The sequence below is a fragment of the Wolffia australiana genome, chromosome 18 (genome assembly GCF_029677425.1).
Source record: "Wolffia australiana isolate 7733 chromosome 18, ASM2967742v1".
In the NCBI taxonomy this organism is placed as follows: domain Eukaryota; kingdom Viridiplantae; phylum Streptophyta; class Magnoliopsida; order Alismatales; family Araceae; genus Wolffia; species Wolffia australiana.
This window is the reverse complement of record NC_135852.1, coordinates 6,141,309-6,164,081: the sequence shown is the minus strand read 5'-3', so window position 1 is coordinate 6,164,081 and position 22,773 is coordinate 6,141,309. Positions and strand designations below refer to the sequence as shown.

The window sequence follows — 22,773 nt, the reverse complement described above, 5'->3', positions numbered from 1 at the left end:
CACGATGGCAAATGATTATCCAAACACAAATAAAGTTTGCTATTCAATCATGGATAAATAGTGGGATCTCTTGAGAATGTTTTTCTATGAAGTAGGAAGGCTTTCATGATACCACTAGCTTCATTTCACGATTACAAGCCATTACAACAGCTTCTGATTTGAGCTCACATCAACTTAAATCAGATCAATTAGACTCTATTACTCATGTGTTAAACGATACGCATCATTACTTATCTAGGTCACCTAAAAAGGAATTAACAATGTCGCTTAAAGTTCCATATAGTGCTATGGCAGAAAAGTTGATAGATTATCAATATCACTTGAAGTTTAAGCCTATGTTCCTCATTGAAGCAATGTTAGACCCACGAAAGAAGATTGAATTTATTCCTGATGATGAAATCTTTTCATCATCGACACTACAGTTTTGATGCGTAACAACAAGTGGGATTGGACGACCGCTCCCGCATGATCAGAACAATGTTGGGTGGCAGCGGATCCTTATCTTTGAGAATGGCCCCACATCGGGTGCCAGCAAGCCGGCGATCTAGGGTTTCAAATAGTGGCAATGGCAGCAATGTACGACGATGGGGCGGTGATGTGGGCGGCATCACTAGAATGAAAGAACAATGGCCGTCAGCAACATAGTTATTGATGGTGGCCTTTGGCATTCAGGTCGGCGACAACAACAGTGGCGTTAGAGTCTCGCAATCAAGAGGGGGAAATTTAAAACGGGAAAAAATGAATTTTTTATTATTATTCTTTTTCAGATGTTTTTCATCAATAAGTCTCTTTATCTCCCTTGTATGAGGGGTACCCACCCCCATCACATAGAGGTTACTATGCCCCGCCCCCCCACCACCCCCCCCCCCCCCCCCCTTTAAAAGAAGGAGAGTGGAGCTCAACATGCGACTCACACACATGAACATATGGAAGGCCTGAAAATGAAAAGGGAAGACATAAAAGTATGGATGAAGATAACGTCAACGTCCGGGGACCTGTTGACTAGGCTGCATAGTTGAAGGCCATTCTTTCATGTCAGCCCTTGCTCCTTGAGCTGGTTGAGACTGTGTCTTCGGAGCGAGCTCGTTCCCAGCAGTACAATTGCTAAATAAAGCACCCACCTCTTCAACTTCAACCAGCCATAATATTATTTAAGAAGAACCATCTATACTTGCAAAGCGCTCAAAATTAATGTTTTCATTGATGGAATTAGATAAAAAAAACTTAAACATAAGAACATCTTCCTATGTCAAAAAGGTGAGTTGCGTGTGACCCTCTAGGCCTATGTATTAATACTCAACGACTCCTGTGGCCTAATAACCTTTATTGGCCTTCAAAATTAATTAACTATAACACTATATAGATGAATTAATATCAGATCAATTTAACCCAGTTGATAGGTTGAGTCTCCAACTATGAGGTGCCAAGCTGTGCCTCATGATCCAGAAAATCCAAAGGAGAGTGTATCAACTCACTCATGGAACCTATTATTATTCGGTTACTGTGTATATAAAGTCCCTCATCTACTTGACACTCCTAATATAACTTAGGGTACTATCAATTATCAAACCCTAATTGGTCATCTGAGTTAATAATGATGCATTCAAAAATCATTAGAGAACTTTTATCTGACATTTAATTTATTGGCCAAGGACTTCATTGCATTATCTTCTTTTAGTTGTCTCCCCTTATACCAAAGGTGGGCAATCCCATCTTGACAACAAAATTGTCTTCATGAGCTCGCTGGTGTACTCGAACTAAGACTGTTTAAAATAATGATCAGAGACTCATATATCATAGTCGAAGTATAACTAACCTTCCACAAGGCATCTTTGATGTCTCAAATCTAGGGACCACTTACACAACTATGGCGTGAATCAACCATTTTTCACAAAATTACCTTCACCCAGGTTTATGGAAAAGATTAGCATAACTAATATTTATTTGATCATGTCCTCATGATTTTAAATAGGTGTGTCCTCTTGAATCAGTGTGTTTGAAAAGATATGATCCTTACATCCTACAATGGTAACCATTTATAGCATAATGATTTTGAGGGGAACATAGAGGATTCTGTGAAAAAATTGAGATTCCAGGTATTGACGAGGATAACCTCAGAGCCTCCACCACGAGGTCTTGTCTCCTAAAAATAAATGACAGATTATAGCACTAACATAAAACATTAAGTACAATTTTATTTAAAAAAAAAATATATTTAAAATGTTGACTTGAATGTTATATTTCTATTACTTTAGAGGGGTGATTTAGGAAAGAATGAAGTTCTATTTCAAAAGCTTTAGCCATGTTCATGCTGCATGCTTAGAGATAAAGCTTCATCATGGAGCATAGATATCCATTAGTACCAACTTATGTATATTCTTTTGAACATCAATTTTCTCAGGACAAATTCTATTAAATGTTTAGCTCAACCTTTTAAGTCCACTGCTTGTATAAAAAAGAACCACAACCTATCTTCTAGATTATAAAGATATGATAGTCTTAGACAACCATATTTTCTTATTTTTTTCTTTATTTGAACTTTGTTGTTTCCCTTTTGTGTGCAGTCATAAATATTAGTAATGGGCCCACTATAAATGATATTACAAAAGAAGGGAATGAAAATGAATGATTTGTGGATTATGAGTAAAAAATATAGTGTCAATATTAATTTCAAAGCTTAAATCCAAGGCTAATATGAAATTTACATTCAATCACACCAATTTTAAGCTTAATTTCAATTTGGCTTGGTTGGAATGGTCTCTGTTACTGGCAACCAGCTACAATGATTTTCTGATTTAAAAATACTCAGTTTACATTCCCTTACCATCGTTTCACATGCAATGCTAACACAAAGTAACAAATTAGGTGGGTTATAGGATATTATGTAAAACAAGGGGGAATAAATGTCCACACCTCAGCTACATTCAAAAGGATGGTTTACATTGGTTATGATGATTGTAGTGAAAAACCTTACGATTCCAGGATAAATTTGAGCTAGTATTGTGGTTGGTGGGGTAGGGCTTGCTATTTCTTATGGAGATTTAAGAAACCTAATGTGAGTATTTTGGTATCTCATGCTCCCAAAAATATGTTGTTACTATGTTGTACAACTCTCCATATTCAGTAACCTCTCTTATACTTTGGTAAAGTAAACATTTAATATGCCACTGAAACACAAAAATAATGACAGATAGAAGGTGATGAAGGAATATTATATGTGTAATTGCAGTGTAGTTGGATATGAATTTTTCATGAATCAATGATATTTGATGAAAGATATAAACTCACTCAGAGGTATAATTAGAGCAAGGTCAGATCCATAGGGACTGGCCTTTACAACTGCACGTGCTCTGAAAACTATTCATACAGACGATTCATTTCAGTAATATTTCTTATCAATTCCATTGTGGAATAAAAGAACGCTAAAATCATGTTAATAGAAGGCGAATGAGAGCTAGTCATTTAACTTGCTCTTTTCTGCCGTGCGCCAAGATCAAAAGTTACTGAATGGTTGCATATGCAAGGCAAAATTTGTTTGGCCTCAGTTACGACAATACGTATGGTCTCAGTTAAGGAAGCGGGGTCGACGACGAGTGGACTTCATTCGAGAGTTGGATAACCTAAATCATGGCTAGGGGTCATGTATTTCTCCAATTACATAAGAACCTCAGTTGTTCATTAAGCCAAGTCTTCATAAAAAAAATGTTATTCGACGTTCAGTTGCTGATCGTCGTCCTGTGATTATCTATCCGATAAATAAAACATCCCGCCGTGTTCTGTAAGAAGCTTACCGACTTCAATTGGTTCCTGTTTACTCTCTGATTTTTGTTGACTCTCAACAAGTTGATTATCGTGATTAAGGTCTCAACAAGTTGCCCCGCAACTGTTCATGCCGAGACATGAAAAGCTTTCAATCAGCTCAGAGTCCGAGTCAGAATTTTGTTCTACAAACAGTATATCGGCTTTCTTCTTCTCCATTGATCTTCAAGAAAAGTAGAATGTCAATTTGTGTTACCGGCGAGCTGATACCTTCCCAGCTGTCGATTTATTCTATCACAGCCGTTCAAGACAGACGCGGGACACCGCTTTCTTCTAGCCTTAAAAACCTTTTACATGTATTATCGCCTTTAACCAACTAGAAAATCTGCACAGTAGATATATGGGCGATATCCTCACGCTTCCTCTGTCTAGATGATTTATCGTGAGTGATCTATCAAGCACGAGAATTTGACCTCGATGGTCCGTTTCAAATTGGCAACTGCCCAGCGAAATTTCGCGCGGTTTAAAGACGTACTGTACCCCTTAACACCAGTGGCCCACTCATTCAGTATAAGAATGGTAGCACCGCGCATCAATCACGGCACTCAACCCCCTTGAACCTCGGCAGCAGCTTGGTCGTATTATTCATTCGTCATGGCCTCAAAGTCGCAGTTCATGGCAACTCTGGTTCTGGCTAATTTACTGCTGGCCACGCTTGTCGTAGGCCAACCGTCTCCCAGTCCTTCACCGCCTCCGAACCTCATATCCTGTGTTATCAACACTCTGAACCTCGCGCTTTGCGGTACGGTCGTCAGCTTGTTCAAGTTACTGGGGATACAACCGTCGCAAACAAGAGGGTGCTGCGCTGTCATAAATTCAGTTCCCGTGAGCGATGCGATTTCATGCCTGTGCGTGAGCATTAAGGCTAACATTCTTGGGATCGGCCTCTCAATCCCAGGAGACGTTGGGCTCCTCATCCGCCTGTGCGGCAGGGATGTACCGATTGGTCTCGCCTGTCCGTAGGAGACCCCCCACCAGGAGTAGCGCGTTTTGTGTCGTCTGCAATCAAGCTACTTGTCGTAAGTGTTGTGTGCCTATGATGTGCTGTCGGAAGTGTAGTGTACCAGGACTCGTTGGTATTCTATGTTACCATTAACAATAAAGCTTGGATGGGCATCTTCGAAACGCAATGTTATTCGAATCGGCGAAGCTAGTTTGGCCGTAAGCAATCCTTGAAGACCATTTAATGAGGACCCAACAAACAGAAACAACTTAATAGCGTCGTACGGAATTTGACCAATACGAATTTGTCGCAATAATGGGTGAACCGAATAAAGAAACCGTAAGCCGTACTTCTCTGTGTTGTCAATAAACATCATTTCCAGTATGCCCAGGAACTGAGCAATATCACGCAAGACATTGAATCTAATCCTTACAACTCTTCGGATTTGTTTTGTTGAAAAGATTTTACGACAAAGTCTTTTACTCTGCTGTCAAAGGAACGACACGATCCCTCAGACGAAATCCGTTTGAGTTTTTTTAGCGCGTGTGACTGATTAGTCAGACTAAGTTCTCAATTAGGTAAGAAGAAAACCTTCCTACGAGAGTTCGCATATGACGCAGCCTTAGTACACGAACGATGTAGGAACACGACATGAGTCCACAAGCCTTCCTCTACTTGAAGTAGCTAAGTCTTGAATCCACAAAACTAGGCTCTCCAACCCTTGAGTCCACAATGGGTTGTACTTGAATCCACAAGTACACAAGCACTCTCTAACAAAGAGAACACTTAGAGGGGAGAAACAACCTGATGCAGGACACTCGAGGGAGACAGGAACGATGACAAGGGATGGATGACGTAGAACGACCGGGGGAGAGACGACTAAAGAGACGGGTATGACAATGACGACTGAGGATGCTAGACGGGTTTGGGTAGAGGAAGCAAATAGGCCGCAAAGTTCACACGGTCAAATTCGTAAACCTAAAACCGATGAAATGATGGTGGTGCAGCCCCGTTCCTCGTCGCGGGCGGGAGTACTGTCTTCAACCACCGCGACGATGCCGAAGCACCAAATCCAATACTCGAATTCACGTCGCGGGGAAAGCTCACGAAAGAGAGAATTTTAGGAAGTTCCAAATTAAATCAAATCTGTCGGTGATGGAAGAACTATCGCGGAACACTGGACGAAGAACACTTTGACACCAAAGAGTTCACGCGTACCTTGGCACCATAGTGCATGAAGAAGTTGCGAGAAAGTCAGGTCGAGTCGTGACTGGACGATCCGTGCATTGTATGGCCCACTGGACAAAATGTCTAGGCGTTTCGGGCATTGAGCGGCCCTGGCGAGAAGCATGACGGACGAGTGAGGAATGCAGACGGAGGAGCGCGGGCGGGCAGCCGCGTTGGTTGCCTGCGCTGGTGGGGCAGTCTCCTGCGCCGACGGCCGTGTGGGCTGCTTGTAGGGGCAAGGCTGTCACCTATGTGGGCGGCTGCGTTGGCTGCTTGCGCGGGCACGGTTGTCGCCTGCGCTGGCGGCCGCGCTAGTTGCTTGCGCGAGCATGACTGTTGCCTGCATGGGTAGTCGCGCTGGTTGCCTGCGCGGGCACGGCTGTCGCCTACGCGGGCGGCCGCGAGGGTTGCCTGGGCAAGCGGGGATTGCGCCGGCGCGGGTGGCTGCGTTGGCTGCCTGCGCGGGTGGGCTTGCGCCTGCGCGTGCGGCCGCGAGGGTTGCCTGCGCTAAAGGGCTTGCGCTTGCGCGGGCGACTGCATTGGTTGCCTGCACGGGCGGGGCTTGTGCATGCGCGGGCGTCAGCGTGGGTTGTCTGCACGGGCGGCCGGGGCTAGGGCACTGAAGGTGGGTAGCCCTGGCGCCGTATGGAGGCAGACAGATCACGACGAAGAAGGAAGAGGGGAGAAAGAGAGAAATAGAGAAAGAGAGGACAAGGGAAGAAGAAAGAAGAGTGGGAAGGAGGCCGGCGACGACGACGGCGGCGGCGGCGGCGGCGGCGGCGATTGGGGTGGAGTGGGATAGGGGAGGCTGGGCAGTCCTCCAAGAAGAGTAAAACAAACTCAATTCTTGAATAATGGCTGCCTCATTGTTTCTTGAAACATTGACTTATACGTATAGGCCTTGGAGGAAAGAGAAAATACAGTTAAAGGAAATAAAATAAAGACGAGCAATGTGACGAACGACGTGGTTTTGTGTCACGTCAGGGGGCAGTTCTGGATCTGCCTTTGGCAACGTGTCAGGACGCGTGAAGGGCCGTGCGTGGGTGAAAACGTGCTTGATGCGGGCATGCTGACTTGATCTGGTGACGTGTATGATGCTGGCGTGTGGACTTGATCCGGTGACGCTGGCGGCATGTCTTCAGCGGTCGTGTTGACTTCAGATAACAGTGGTGACGCGTCCGGTGTCGATGCGATGAGGTCGTCGCCACCACAACCGTTTCAACAAGATAATAAATTTCACTTATGCCCATTCAGGGGTACATGGGGGCCTTATATAGGCCACAAGAAGTGCAGGGTCGTCCATAATGACTGTACCCATGACAAGACAAGTCAAAACATTGAGAAAAACAAATCTGACAAGCTAAAACAGTGGATAAGCAGCCTGATAGGCCTGAGCAGAGATATCTTGCAGATTTTGGGGCCAGTAGAAGCTGTCAGGAGATATTTGTGTGGCTCAAGAAGATCCTGATGGGACAAAACAGAAGATATGCAGATCTAACATGTTAGAGCAGAGATCCTAGCAGAAGAAGAATCTGGCAGAGGATCCTGTCAGAAGATATCGTCAGAGAAAATCCTGTCAAAGATTAACCTGTCAAAAGATCTTGTTAGAGAAAATCCTGTCAGAGGATTTTGAGGGCCTCTAGGTATATTTCTGCAGATCCTGTCAGTTCTAGAAGAATCTCCTTCTTGGGCCACAACTTGCTAATGGGCCTCAAAAAATGGACTTCTGGGCTACATGATCATACTAATAGAAATATTATGTGCTGCATTTAGCATAAAAATCATGCGGTGTTGACAACGAGCACATACCCTCCAAAGATTTTCAGAATAATTCATAAATGAGAGAGTAATTAAGACTGTATTCCACATACCATATTTGTACAAGTTGATTTCTTTTTATAGTAATGTATGAATAATTAAGAGTACTTATTTTGCATTTTATGTAGGGTCAAGTTTTGATCATATGTTTTCAATTTTTATGGATATAAACAAAATTTTTCATCAAAGCATGATAAAACAATGACTATGGAAAGCCGATAAATGCTTCTTGAATGAAAAAAAGCTAATTCTTACTCAAAATTAATTTGAGACTTAACAGGGCTTTTATGCTTGATTCAAGAGGTCTCCAAACATTACTATTGAGTTTTCCAAAAACATGATAATCATTATGTTTTTAATTGGACATCAGATATTTCTTTCGGGTGGACTTAATGAATGAGAAATGAACATGATAAAAACTAATTTTAGGGGATGTTTTGAATAAATATTGGGTTGAGTATTTCGACTTTACCAAAGACTATAAATTAACTTCTCCCAACAGAAAGCCTTGAACAACAGGCAAGACTGCGGAGCATAGGAAAAACAAAAAATGTCCAAGATGTAGAATATTTATGGTGAACTGATATACAGAATAAATAATTGATGAAAAGAGAAAATGCTGGTGTTGGCTAAGAAGGAATATAAATACACATTTTCAGAAATTAAAAATTTAATAGTTTTTATGAACTACTTCTTTTTAACATGATTTGTACATGTTATCCATGTGATATTTATGATAAAAAAATTAATGATTTAATACGGATGCCTTGGAGAAAAGCATTATAACCATTGACATAGACTGTCATTTTTTTGGCAATAAGAAAGAGTAGTTTAGCTCAATCAAATAACTCAAGCAGAACCATTATTTTCAAAAAGGAAATCATTTAAATGTTGTGTTCCCTGCAATGTAAAGCTGGGAAAATATTTGGAATATATATTTATGAAATTTTGATCTCATTGGTGTCATAGATAAGGTTCCTCAAGACTATTTCTAATTGATAGAATGAAGACCAATAATGATATAATTACAGTTCAAATTTAATATTTAAGACATTGGGATACTACTAGATAGATACAGAAATAACGTATGTAAAATAAAGAATGTTAAAATATGCATATTTAATACTCATAATTTAAAAAATGTAAAATATAATTATATACCATATCTGTTTAGGTAGAACTTCACTATCAGCCTATATGTATCCCTCTTTTCTAAGCCCATTCATATCTATGAACCGCATCAAGTTTTAATTACATTAATTTTTATGAAACTGTCATGAGATATTCGTCATCCATAAGTATTAGTTGGAATATTATAATTTCTTATTAAAAATATTTGGTATTTATATCTCATTTTGGGAATATACATATAATCTTTTTGAAATAAAAAGATTACTGATTATTCAAAGAAATAAAAAATCAATTAATCATAGGAAAATTATAATTACTAGATAAGTTTTGTACAATATGTAGTGTATTTATAACATTTTGAGTCCCAAAGCAAGAGACTAAATACTCATCATAATTTTAAATGCAAACTAACGTATGTAAACACATTATTTTAATAATCCATGAATATCGCCGAAAAAAACTCACTGGGTCCTTCTTAACAAAATTATTGCCGATGTTTTTTCAAAACACTTGTTTCACAACACAAAAGTGAGGATATTTTAGGGGCAGAGCAGTTATTATGTAAACTGTAAAGTACGATGAGAGGTTAGTACTTGACACTTCAGAAAAACCATACAAATCATGCATGTATGAAGTCCCCTACATGTTTTGATGATTGTTCATCCTAATTGATGTAAACGTTCTTATGCTCTCTGTGTGGTATAGGTTGAGGTCCACACATTGTGAGTTTGGAACTTATGATGAACAAGAGTTGGAGACATTAGCTAAGCCATAAAAATTAATTGACGGACATTTTACAAGGACCTGACAAATATATACCACTTAATAAAAACTTTTAAAGACTCATATCCTTGTATTATAGTTTGCCGAAAAGCAAACCTTCCACGTTGAATTCTACAATATTGCACCAAGAGGATCAAGTGACTCTATTTAGCTGAGACAAGAGGCTATGATGTAAACTATTTGGTGGGGTAGTAAATTATTTTATCAGGTGAAGTAATGTTCTAGTGAGTAATAATCATTCATTTTAATTAAATACATTAGCCTAAGCTTTGATAGTTTTGGTGATGGTTGCTGGCAGTGGCATGAATAGAGTGGAGAGCATGAGTAAAATACCCCTGATTTTGACAGAGGTAATGGCGGATACATGACAACTAGTTGCAGAGTTGGTGAGGGCTTACCAATGATGAAAGCTTAGTCTATACTTAACAAATATTACATAGGAAAATGACTAAGAGGAGAATTTGAAAATGCTAATAATTACAATAATCTCATCATCATGAAGCCAATCAGCTGTGTAGTAATTTTTCTCCATGAATATTGGTTTGAACATCATTTTTTCAATCCTGGATACCTAGAAAACAACAGCAGACTCCAGCAAGGTTAATATTAAGCAAGTAAACTCCCTAAATGTAATTAGGAAGAAAATACAAGAGTGCTTTTTCTATGATGATGGGTGTTTGAATTTATAGATCTTGACCATACCTGCATACAAGAGGTAAAAACAAAGCTATTCTTGAAATTCAGCCAAAGACTTATTTTGGATCGTTAGATGTCATGAATTGAAGTTAAAGCAATATGATCTTTTATTTTTCTCCTCATTGCCTATTAAAATGGCTTAAATTTCTAAACATTTTACAGTAGAAAATATAACTGACGAGCAAAGGGGAATGACGTACCTTGTTCGCGACTGGTCCGTCGTCGGTGTCTTCGTTGGTGCATGGGCCAGTGCGGGCAAGTAGGCAGAGGCGTGCCATTGACAGGCACGTCTTGGCTTGACTGGCGGTGGTGTTGTGGCGCAAGAGCATGATGTAGGAGGTTGGAGGCGAGGAGGGGAGAGAGAGGGATCTCTCAGATGTGATGGCACTAGAAGGAGGCACAGCGCGAGCAGCCATAGCGGCGACAACAAGCAGCGGACCGTAGAGGCTACGTGCAATGCGGGTGCATTCCAGGCACGATTGTGGAAGTGGCGCATAGCACGCGGCGGCATGCACACGACGACAGCTATGAAATGCTGGATGTGGATCAGCGTACGCTGTTGACGTGCACGCACAGGTGGCAACGACACTGGAATGGTGTGCACATGGCGTCACTAACTCCAACACTTAAAACGGTGCTGGTCGGTGTAACTAGCAGCCTTGGTAGCCAGGGCGGCAAGCGGTGACGTTGAAGCGGTGTGCGACATCCTTGCAGCTGTAGAGGTTCTGGCTAGTGCAACAAAAATACACTGGCATGAGCAGCGCTTGGCATGAGTAGGACAATTGGTCGGCTAGGTCTAAGCAAGATCGCGTGAGAGCATCGTGGCCGATTTAGCAGACACGTCTGTTGAGGAACCCAGCCCTCGTGTCAATACTAATAATGTCGAATCGGATGCTAATGCAACAGAACATTTGAGAAGAATCTAGTTGTCGGAATCTGGAACATCTCCAGCCGCCGAAGCGCCGATCTCGCATCTTTCCCATACAGTCACGACGGCGATCTCGCCGCGTCCCAAGACTGCTGCAATGATGGCTTCGGCCTATTCCAAGATGACATTAACTCCTCTACCACCCTAAAGTTTCTCTGATGCTCCATAAGAGGAACCAGCTTGCATCACTACAGGACTCCGGAAGCCTAACAGCAAAATCCTTCTATCTTTATGTTAGTCTTTGTTTCCTATTTCTTCTATCTCGTCTCCTCTCAAATATTCTATCTTTTTCCTCCATCTCGTTCCTTCGTTATTACTCAGAGATTAGAATACCATTTTCTATCATGGTATCAAAGCCATTACCGGAATCAACATTCAAAGCATTGCATCTGAATGAAGAAAGTGCTTCAAAATTGTCATCTATAGATGAGTCTACAACAACCCAGAGAAGGACAACCTCTCGCAAAGGTCCTACAAGGATTTCCGCCGCCATGGTACTTTCGGTCAAGTTGACAAGAGAAAACTACATTGTGTGGAAAACCCAGGTAATTCCTACGTTGAAGTCTCATAGACTAATATCTCACATTGGAGCAGAACCGCCCCCAAAGAATGAGGATCCTGAAGATGAGTGGTGGTACTACGACCAGCACGTCATGGGGTTTCTTCTATCATCCATGACATTAAGTGTCATTGGATGCGTAACTAAAGCCCCCACAACGAAGGCTATCTGGGACACACTGGCGAAGGACTTCGCACCTTCCATGTAAGCACGAGTACAAGAGCTCCTCGGAAAGTTACACACCCAAACCAAAGGAAATTGAAGTCTTGAAGACTACATCACCTAGTTTCAAACACTCAGCAGCGGCCTCTCGGCATCGGGAGAAAGAATTGACCAACGAATGATGGTTCGCGGGCTCCTTCAAGGTTTAGGCACTCAATACGCTCCTGGCATTATGACTGCCCACGTAGAAGCTGAACCAATGTCACTTGAAACGGTTATCTCTCACCTTCGAGATCACGAAGCGATGCTCGCTTGTCATCAAGCTGTTAAAGAAACGACCGAATTTCCAGCAACAGCCAACCCCACTCAAGCAAGCCCAGACAACACTAATCAAGGCAAAGGTAAGATTGTAAACTCAAATCGTAACCATGGAGGATTTGGCAGGGGAAACGAATGGAGAGTAGGGTGTACTAGCGCAAATGAACGATTCCCTCCAAAATGTCAAATCTGCTCCAAAACAGGGCAAAGAGCCCTGGAATGCTATGAACCAGTTGAACCGAACGTACATTCCACAAGACCCTTAAGTAAACCAATCGATCCCTTTTGACACACGAGGCAACTATGCTTGCAACCCTACACAAGTTGAACAGTTTCATCGTCTGCCACCACAAGCATACAACACCACATCATCGGTCACGCCGTCAACATACTGGTACCCGAATAGGGGTGCTACACATCACGTCGTCGCCGACCCAAACATGCTCGTTGAGCCCCCAAGGTCTGCTCCAGACAAGACAAAATCTACATCTAAGATGGCTCAAGTTTGCAAATCCAGCAGTCAAGTCACACCATTATCCCCACTAATTCTCATAGTTAAAATATTAAACATGTCTTACACGTTCCCAACATCACAGGCAATCTTCTTTTCGTTCGTCAACTCATCAAAGTTAATTATGTGTTTTTTGAGTTCCACCCTACACACTGTCTTGTTAAAGACAGCTCTAACGGATAGGTTCTACTCAAGGGTCGCATTGAAGATGGAATGTATTAGCTCACACGAAGTCTTTTGCCAACGGCTCTCATCGGTGAACGCGGCTCCCCTAGTACATGGCACCACCACCTCGGACACCTATCATTTTGCATTCTTCAACAAACCATTCAGCTATTCCAATAACCCTCTACTCAACTCCCTACACAATACGTTTGCACGGCCTGTGTGATGTCGAAGAGCCACATGCTTCCTTATTCATCTATTCACTCTCATTCTCTCAAACCTTTACAACTCATCCATTCGGATTTATGGGGGTTGGCACCCATTCGCTCTCATTACATTTCTCTTATTACGTAATTTTCATCAATGAGTATAGTCGCTACACGTGGTTTTTTCTGTTAAAGTCCAAAAGTGATGCATTTTCAACCTTTCTCGCCTTTCGATCTCTGGTCGAGCAGCAATTTGCCTCCAAAATTATCGCTTTTCAGTCAGACTTGGGAGGCAAATTTTAAGCTCTTCCCTCTCGTCTCGAGCAACATGGCATTCATCACCGCATCTCCTGTTCACACACACCACAATTAAATGGGACGGCCGAAAGGAAGCACAAACTCATCATTGAAACCACTCTCATGCTGCTCAATCATGCCTCCCTGCCTTACCAATATTGGGATGAAGCCGCAGAAACTGCCACCTATTTGATCAACCGTGTGCTCTCGCCACTTCTTGACAACAAGTCCCCATATGGACTACTCCACCAAAATAAGCCCAATTTCAATTTTCTCAGAACCTTTGGATGCCTGTGTTTTCCTCACGTTCTTATGCAGCTCATAAACTTTCTCCTCGCTCTGAGCGGAGCATCTTCTTGGGCAACATCGCACATCATCTGAGCTATCAGTGTCTCTCTCTCACATCCTGTAAATTATATTGTGATGTCCAATTTGATGAATACATATTTCCCCGTCACCCCAATCGCCTCAAGCACACCCCATACTGTCCCCCTCTCGATTCCTCAACCGTCCTTTTTACCCCCTTCACTTCCTTGGCACCAGTCCGCCCACTCCTCTCTCTCTTCTCGAACCATCTTCCACCCATCCGACACCAGCGATCCTTCCGTCCATTCTGCCTCCTCGTCCTCCAGTCATGATTCCCATTACTAACCACACCATTCATTGCGTGCCATTTATTCCCGCACCAAACCCATCCCTCCTCCCTCCTCCCTACTCTCCTCAATGTCACGCCCTTGCCACTTCCGCCCTTGAACCTACGTCGTACACCAAAGCAGCCACCCAACCGAATTGGCACCAAGCCATATTATATTAATATCAAGATCTACTCAAGAATGGCACCTGAATCCTTGTTCCACTGCCTCCTGAAGCCCACGTTCTCGGCTACAAATGGATAGATCGGATCAAGTATAACCTGGACGGCTCCATTGCTCGTCATAAAGCACACCTCGTGGCCCAGGAATTTTCTCAAACCCTCAAGGTTGACTTATCCGAATCATTCAGCCCCATGGCGAAAATTACGCCCATTCGCCTTCTCTTAGCTATGGGCATCTCCCGCGGTTGGTGTATTCACCAGCTGGATGGTTCAAATGCATTCCTCCATGGAGATCTTCACGAGACGGTACGTATGGGTCAACCCCCAGGTTTTATTCATCCTCACTATCCTTCACATGTTTGCCTTCTTTGTAAATCTCTTTACGGGCTCAAACAAGCCCCTCAGGCCTGGTTTTTTAAGCTATCTCAATTTCTTCTTCACCTTGGTTTTTCCTGTTCTCGTATTGACACCTCTCCCTTTTTACAAATTACTCCTTTATCTCATTTCTATCTCCTCATTTACGTTGATGATTTTCTGTTCCTCAACTCGGATCGCCAGGGGGTAACATCTCTTCTTCTTTCTCTTCACAAAACCTTCACTTTCCGTGACCTCGGTCCAGCTCACACTTTTCTCGGCATTCAACTCACTCCTCACCCACTTGGCCTTTCTCTCTCTCAATCTCATTATTTATCCACTATTCTAAGTCGTGCTAATACGAGCACGTTCAATGCCACTATTACTCCGGCTCCCGCCTCCTCATGCAAACCCATCGACGGCACATGAGACGCCACCCTCTACCGGCCGATCGTGGGGGCACTTCAATATCTTATGCTCACGCGCCCGGACATCTGCTACGCGGTCAACAGAGCATGCCAACATATGCATCCACCACGTCTCAAACACTGGAAAGCGGTTAAAAATCTCCTACGCTATCTCAAAGGCACCGCTAATCTTGGGTTGATTAACTATAAAAAATTCTAATTCTTGTTTAAGTATGTACAGTGATGCCAACTGGGCTAGAGACTCAAAAAATCGGCGATCCACTGGCGGATATCTCATCTACATCTAGTCAAACTTGGTGTCTTGGAGCTCTAAGAAATAATGGATTGTCTCACGCTCCAGCACGGAAGCAGAATACAAGTCCATGGCTAACATTACCTATGAATTTCTTTGGTTCAAATCACTTATGCAGGAACTGCAGCTGCCAATCATCGGCACTCCCACACTATGGTGGGATAATCTCAGAGCCACTTACCTTGCGTAAAACTCTGTGGTCTTTGCGTGTCCCAATACCTCTGTAATGATGGCTTCGGCCTATTCCAAGATGACATTAACTCCTTCACTGCCCTGAAGCTTCGCTGGTGCTCTATAAAAGGAGCCAGCTTGTATCACTATAGGACTCCGGAAGCCTAACGACAAAACCCTTTTATCTTTATGTTAGTCTTTGTTTCCTGTTTCTTCTATCTCGTCTCCTCTCAGATATTCTATCGTGTTCCTCCATCTCGTTCCTTCATTATTACTCAGAGATTAGAATACCATTTTCTATCAACTTCTATGTCTTGTGGCTAGATGCATCGTCTTGCTGTGTCGTGCACCTTGTTATAGTCAAGAGTGATAACTTCTGGTGCTATAGGCGACGTCTTAGGTCAAACACAATTCAGCGTGGTCGAGTTGAGCACGAGCAGCGATGACGGCATAGGGTTGACAACCGTCGGTTGCAGGGACGTTCCCTACGACTGACGGTTGGCGACATCTCTAGATTTTGTGATGTGGACAAAATTTGTAACCATTCAAGGGCGACGATAGTGACCAAAACAAAGGCGACGGTGTTTCGGTGGGGAACTTTTTCAACTGAGCAGTTGGCGCTCGCGAGGTGCTCGAAGGAGGGGCTCACGAGCCTGTCGGTGTTTGGATAGGCGAGCGTGCAAGGCCTCCTTTCTCCCCTGTTCTTCTAATCCTTCTTCTCCTCTTCCTCTCATGAGACCTGAGCTTGAACGAAAAAGTAATACTCCAAAAAACTCAAGTCTTAAGGGCTAGGGCTGATGGATATATGTGGCAGTCAAGCCAATCACACTACCATGTTTATTTAAGTCCATTAAATAAAATGTTTACATTCATTATTATTCTGTGTGATGTTTATAATGAAGCCCATGAATACGTGCAATCACTTATTTGGTGTCTCAGGTCAGCAGATCACTTATACAACCGTGACTTGAATCAAGCCGATTGATGTTTTGGTATAATACAATTCAGGGATTCGTACGGATCAATTCAGTGAACTCTTTCTCCAAAGAGCACCCACTATCTGTCCTTAGTGTCGCCACACTAATAGCCACAGTATCAGCTATAGTTATCAAGTAGATTGGATGTAGTAAGAAGCTTACGGAGATGATTGAGCGGTCAAGATGGGATCATCCGCCCTCGATATAAGAGGAGATTGACTCGAGGAAGACGATGTAGGAAAATTAGTGGCCACGGTAGTGAGGATATTGGAGAAGGCATTCTCCAATGATCCCCATTACGAATCAGTACTAATCAAATGACGGATTAGGGTTTGATGATAAACCATGATCTAAGTTGTTCGAGAGTCTCGTGCGGATGATGGATTATACATATACGTTAATCGATGACGGTAAAGGTTCCATGAGAGAGTTCGAGACTACTTGGTATCTTCTAGAGCACGAGGTGTAGGTTGGCACCCCACGGCCTGGAAGCTTAACCTATCGATTAGGTTAAATCGATCCTTATTTAATTAATCTATATGTTGATATAGTTAATTAATAAGGTTGGTCAATAAATGTTATTGTCCATTAAAGTTATTAACTAGAATGATACATGGGCCTTGAGGGTCACACGCACAAGGTCATAAGGGCATTGGTGGATAATTTTTCTTTAGAGGGGTTTTGGGAAAAACCTTAAGTGAAATATAAAGAGGGAAAGGGGTCTCATTTTAAGCATTCATGCAAGCCTCATTTGAGAGCTCTCCTCCTCCTCCACTCTCTTCTACACTCATCCAAGGAAGAGTGTCCTCATGGTGAGGAGATCTTCAAGATTCTAAAGAAGAAGTGAAGAAGAAGACGTGGAGATCCAAGCGCCGAGTGATCGCGTGGACACTTCTAGAGGCAGGATGCGTGAACAACTTCTGAAGGATCTCGGAGTGGCAAAGTAAAGGGTGGAACGAGTTACCCAAAAGGTACTACAAATGTTTTGTTTTATAGATCACTTGAGAATCGATCGACCACGCTTCTGCATCCATGGAACGTATTTTTCTATGGATGAACCAAAGCACAGAACCCAACAAGGGCACCATCGTGCCTCCTTATATAGGGGCACGATGGCCCTTACTAAGGCAGGGGAGCCCTTAGTAAGGGCACAATTGCCCTTACTAGGGGGGTCATATACATAGGATCCTCCTCAATACAAAATTAAAATATTTTTGGCACGTGTTTGACGACACGAACGCGTCGACATGAAAATGACACAACGGCTGATGATATGAACATGACACAACAAACACGGACGCGACGAACACAAACACATGAACGTGATAAAACACCGAAGATAAGAAGCATGTGCCGACAAAAATCGAAACGGTCTGATATGGGGATGTGCTTTACCTGGGGTATTCGAACCCAGGTGTTTCACCTTTGCCTTGGCGTGCTGGTTGGGCTGAATGCGAAGTGGCAGGCCATCAAGGATTATGATAGTGGTGCCAAAGACGTCTTCGACAGGATGGGCTGGCGCGCTCCATCATAGGTGCTCCATTGGCTGAATTTTCTGGTGGTTCCACTGGCTGCAGCAGAATTGTGTGTTGCTGGAATAGAGAAGGGGCCCCATTTGGGCTGCATAATAGTTAATGAAAAATGCTATATTCTTCAATTAGATGATTATTTTAGCATGATTTTATGCATTGTAATGTTTTTGTTGGCATTGTATTATATTTCTTACCTTGAAACAATGATGAGAAGACTCTCATATCAAACGAATTTAGTGATCATATAAACCTTGTGGTCACTTTCCCCATTGTAATGAGTGGTGCTCTCTGCCCAGTATATTTATTGAAACTGATTTCTCTCTCCTCAAGCCTTTTCAAAATAACGTATTTAAGAAATCTTATGAACTATGGCCCTAACTACAAATTCAAGCAAAAGACCAAACTTATGGTTCAAATTCGAAAATAAGACTTCTGAAATAAAATCTGTGGTTTAGTTTGCAGTTCTTATCTTTATTTGACCAAGATCATCCAAGTCTTAAATGGGCTCCCATGATGAACTTCTTGTGTATTTGGCTACTTTTCATCATGAGTGCTAAGCCTAAGTTTCTTGTGATGGTCGAGGATGCAACTTGGGCTTTTCTGTTACTGCTTTATTGCAATAAAATTTGGCATTTAATTCATCTAAGTCTGAAGAGTGAAATAAAACTCTAGGAGTATAAGAGAAAAATATACTTGTGTCTATTAATTCAAGCAATATTTGTATCAGAAATGAATAAAATACAGGAAAATAATTGTCATTATAGCTTATTAGCATTAAATGGTGAAGAGTACAACTACAATCATAAAAACAAAGACAAAGGGCATGTATTAAGCACACTATCTTGACACTTTTTAATCTTATTAATCCCTTGTTATCCTAATTAAAATAAATAATAAATATTTTTTAATAATGTCATATAATGACTGGCTGCCACAAATGTTGATTCATTCCGCTCATTTGCCACACTTAATAATTGCGTACTAATCATAGGACGTCATCAAAGTGAATTAAATTGAAATGCATCGTGAATATGTTTAAAGAAAATAAATTTAATTTTTTTTACTTTTGAGAAAACTTTAATAAACCCATCTACGTGTCTTTTAATAAAAGTGACATAAAATAATGAGAAGCGTGAATATCATTTGTACAAAAATAATCTCACTATAAAACTGTAAACAAATCGTAAACTAATTTACTGATTTAAAAAATAATTTTCTCTACCTGTAGGATTTATAAAGATAAATAATTATAGTACAGAAAGTAATCTTAAATCAGAACTTTATGAAAACCTTTATTAAATGGTTTCTTTATAAAATAACATGCACTTGTGATTATTTTAATGTAAACAAACATGTAAAACACATGAAATCGCTATTGAATTTATCCTGTAATTTCTCATTAGAAATCTATAAAGGAGTCAAAGAAATGTGAGACATCTTTCTAGGTGTTGACTTATATATATAATAATACAGAGTCCATCATATATATCATGTTTAGATGTATTCTTGCTTCTTATCTAGCTCATGTCTCGATATTATCCTGTGTGTCAGTACTTCGTCATGTCTACAGTTATAATTATACTGAATTCTAGCCCCTAATCGTCAAAAAGAGGATAGGGTAAATGATCACTTTAAAATATTATATATTAAGTAAAACATTTCAGCTTATACTTTTGTATATGGAGAATTGATAAAACAAAATTGAGAGAAATACTTTGTGATCTTGTAATTCAATGACACAAGAAAACAAGATGTTTCATCATTTCTATAAATTCTGAGTTTATCACAGAATCTTGATTCCGCATTCTCCAACTTTTAGGATCTGAATTTTGTCTCAGGACCATAGATGCTCTTCCATGGAGTCCAATTATTTAGTCTTTTTATCCCCCTTGGCCATGTCAAGTAATTTTAGAAAATTAAAAATTTTCAAAGTATATCGTACTGTTGAGGAAAATATTATTTTCAATTCTGTTTCTTTTAATATTTTCGTATCATCGTAAGTGCATAAACCATAACAAAATAGTGGGAAATAGAAAAAATAATAACATTTTTATTATATTCTCTAATTATATTTTTCTCCAACATTTTCATTGTGCGTTTGGCTTTGATGTATTGTTTTTTTTACTAACTTTATGCAATGGAAAACATCTAAAAGTCCCGTGATTAATGTCATTTATTCATAAGTAGAGCAGGACTTTAAGTTATGACTGATTAGAGATTATATGGTATGGGATTTCCCATACAATAACTCAATATAATATGGTAACTATACAAACAAAGTTGTGATCAGTAAATTTAATAAATACATCAATTTCTTCTTGTTTCCACCAAAAATCACCATTACCAACCATATTCAAGTTTACATAGTTATTTTAAAATTAAAACAGTTTTCGTAAAGTCAACTTATGACAATATGTTTTGATTTTTACCAATATAGGAGAAACATTTTCATAAAGATTTATGAAAGTTCAACAAAAGCTTCATGGAAAATTATTAAATGGTAAGGACCATTTCTTGTTCTATGTGAATTTCAGGCTTCACCAACACTTTCATTCTTAATTGAGGAAATCACACATTATAATTATTGAGTTTTCCAGACATATTATAATTATAGTTTTTTAATTGCATATTAGATATCTCTCTGGAGAGGATTGTGTGACCCACAAAAGGAAAATTATAAAAACTACTTTTAGAGGGATCTTTTGAATGAATACTTCTATCAGTATGTCAAGACTAAAAACATATAGTATAATTTAACTTTCCTCATCAGAGAGGAATGAACAAAAGGGTCAAATATGGGTAATATGAGAATCAAAATATATCCAGGATGTAGAATTGTAATAGTTAAAGGACAAAGGTGATAAATCATTGTGGAAATAAAAAATGGTAACAATTAAGTTATAGAGTATTTATGTTTTTTCAGTATTTAAATTTTTACAACTTTTTATGGATTTTTCACAGCATGGCATAGTTGGCGAACAATAGGCATGTGGCTGAAGTGGCGAACTACAGCACAGAATCTAAAAACTTCATAATGTTGCAGTAAAGAACTACTGGAAAGATGATTATGGTGAATCACACAATGCATAATGGCTCTAATCTAGCAATGTATGAAATTAATCTAGTGTTGATCAATGACCTGTATTTATTCTAACTTAAAGTCATATTTATGGATGGCCAAGTTTAATCTTATTTTCGTACTTTTAGGTTTATTTTTCATTTATCCAAATTGGACTCAGATCTGTTAAAACTGGATAATCAAGTTTTGTATTGGGCCTTCTACAAGTGTTAGAATAGGAATTTGAGTTTCTACTCCTACACGTTTGGGATCGGGCATCCATTCAATGCCTTATTTTTTATAGGATCTGAACACAAAAAAATATCTTGATGAGGTTATCCAGCAAATAAAGAGGTGACCTCTCACTCCTGCTCCTCGCGCCTCTATACCGCTCATTCCATCATACCTTCTTCTTGCATATTAAATGAATAAACAATAGTTGTGTCAAATATATATGGTTCAGTAATCAATTAAATATAATAATATTTTCATTCTTATAATTCATGAAGAGAGATATAAACTCGTGTGTTTTGTAATGTATGATCATTACATATTTATAGATTCTTTCTGAATCCTTTGACGGCTGGTACTATTGTGATATCCAAAGCCAAAGTCCATAGCTTGATTAGAGACTTTATCATGAAATCGGTTACATGTCGTGAATAAAATTATATCTTGCATATAGTACAAAAAATTTATTATGTACCTTGAACTAAATTCATAAAGTGCTCGTTCATCGTTGTCTAATGTTTTTCATTTTAGCAAATTTTTACTAATTCCTTTAAATGAATTCAAATAATATGTTACAATCGGACAAAGACAAAGTTTTAAAAATGGCCAAACATGTCTACTCTGGATTCAAATTTTCTTCGGATTCAGCTAGTTTTGTTGGCAAACCTTATTAACTTACTATATTGACGTATAGGTTTATAAACATATTGATTGACTAATCACGGATCAACTTTACCTGATCAATAGGTTGATTTTACATCTGGTTGTGCCAATTTACATCTCGTGCTCTAGAATATATTGAGAATTATTTGAACTATGCCATAGAACCTTAACCATCGTCAGTTACTGTATTTTGTTAGTTCCTTGTTTCAATGAGAATCCCCAATGACATGGGTTATGGTTTGGTGTGAAAGCCTGTTCTCTCTTGTATTTAGTACTGATGTGTAATAAGGATCAGTAGAGAATGAATTGTGCAATATACCTAATACCTTGGCGTAGGTTAGTAGGTATTGATGCATCTTCTTTGTTGAGTTGATGTCATCTTATACCAAGGGTGGTTGATTCTATCATCTATGTCATAGTAGACAGATGTTTGAAACAAATGTTCAGAGACACATACATTTTCGTCAAAAACATGGCGATCCATGTACAAGATATCCTTGGTGTACTAGGCTGATGGACCAGTCATTAAACCAGGCCACAGATCAACCTAATTGATACGAAAATATAATATGATTGAGGGATCCATACGCTTCACTTCGGTGAACTATTTTGATAAAGAGCACCTGCTATACCCTTGCAGTATCGAGCTTTTGATAGAAGATCAATTCACTCCAAATGACTACTTTTAAT

The 22,773-nt window shown here is 40.3% G+C and overlaps 1 protein-coding gene across 1 annotated transcript; it reads left to right on the top strand.

The window, feature by feature from the left end:
• Positions 1 to 4,413: 4,413 nt before the first annotated feature.
• On the top strand, positions 4,414 to 4,782 carry LOC144714818 (pEARLI1-like lipid transfer protein 1). The gene has a single exon (XM_078589612.1). It carries the CDS (start codon positions 4,414 to 4,416, stop codon positions 4,780 to 4,782), a length of 369 nt encoding a protein of 122 aa, XP_078445738.1.
• Positions 4,783 to 22,773: the final 17,991 nt, after the last annotated feature.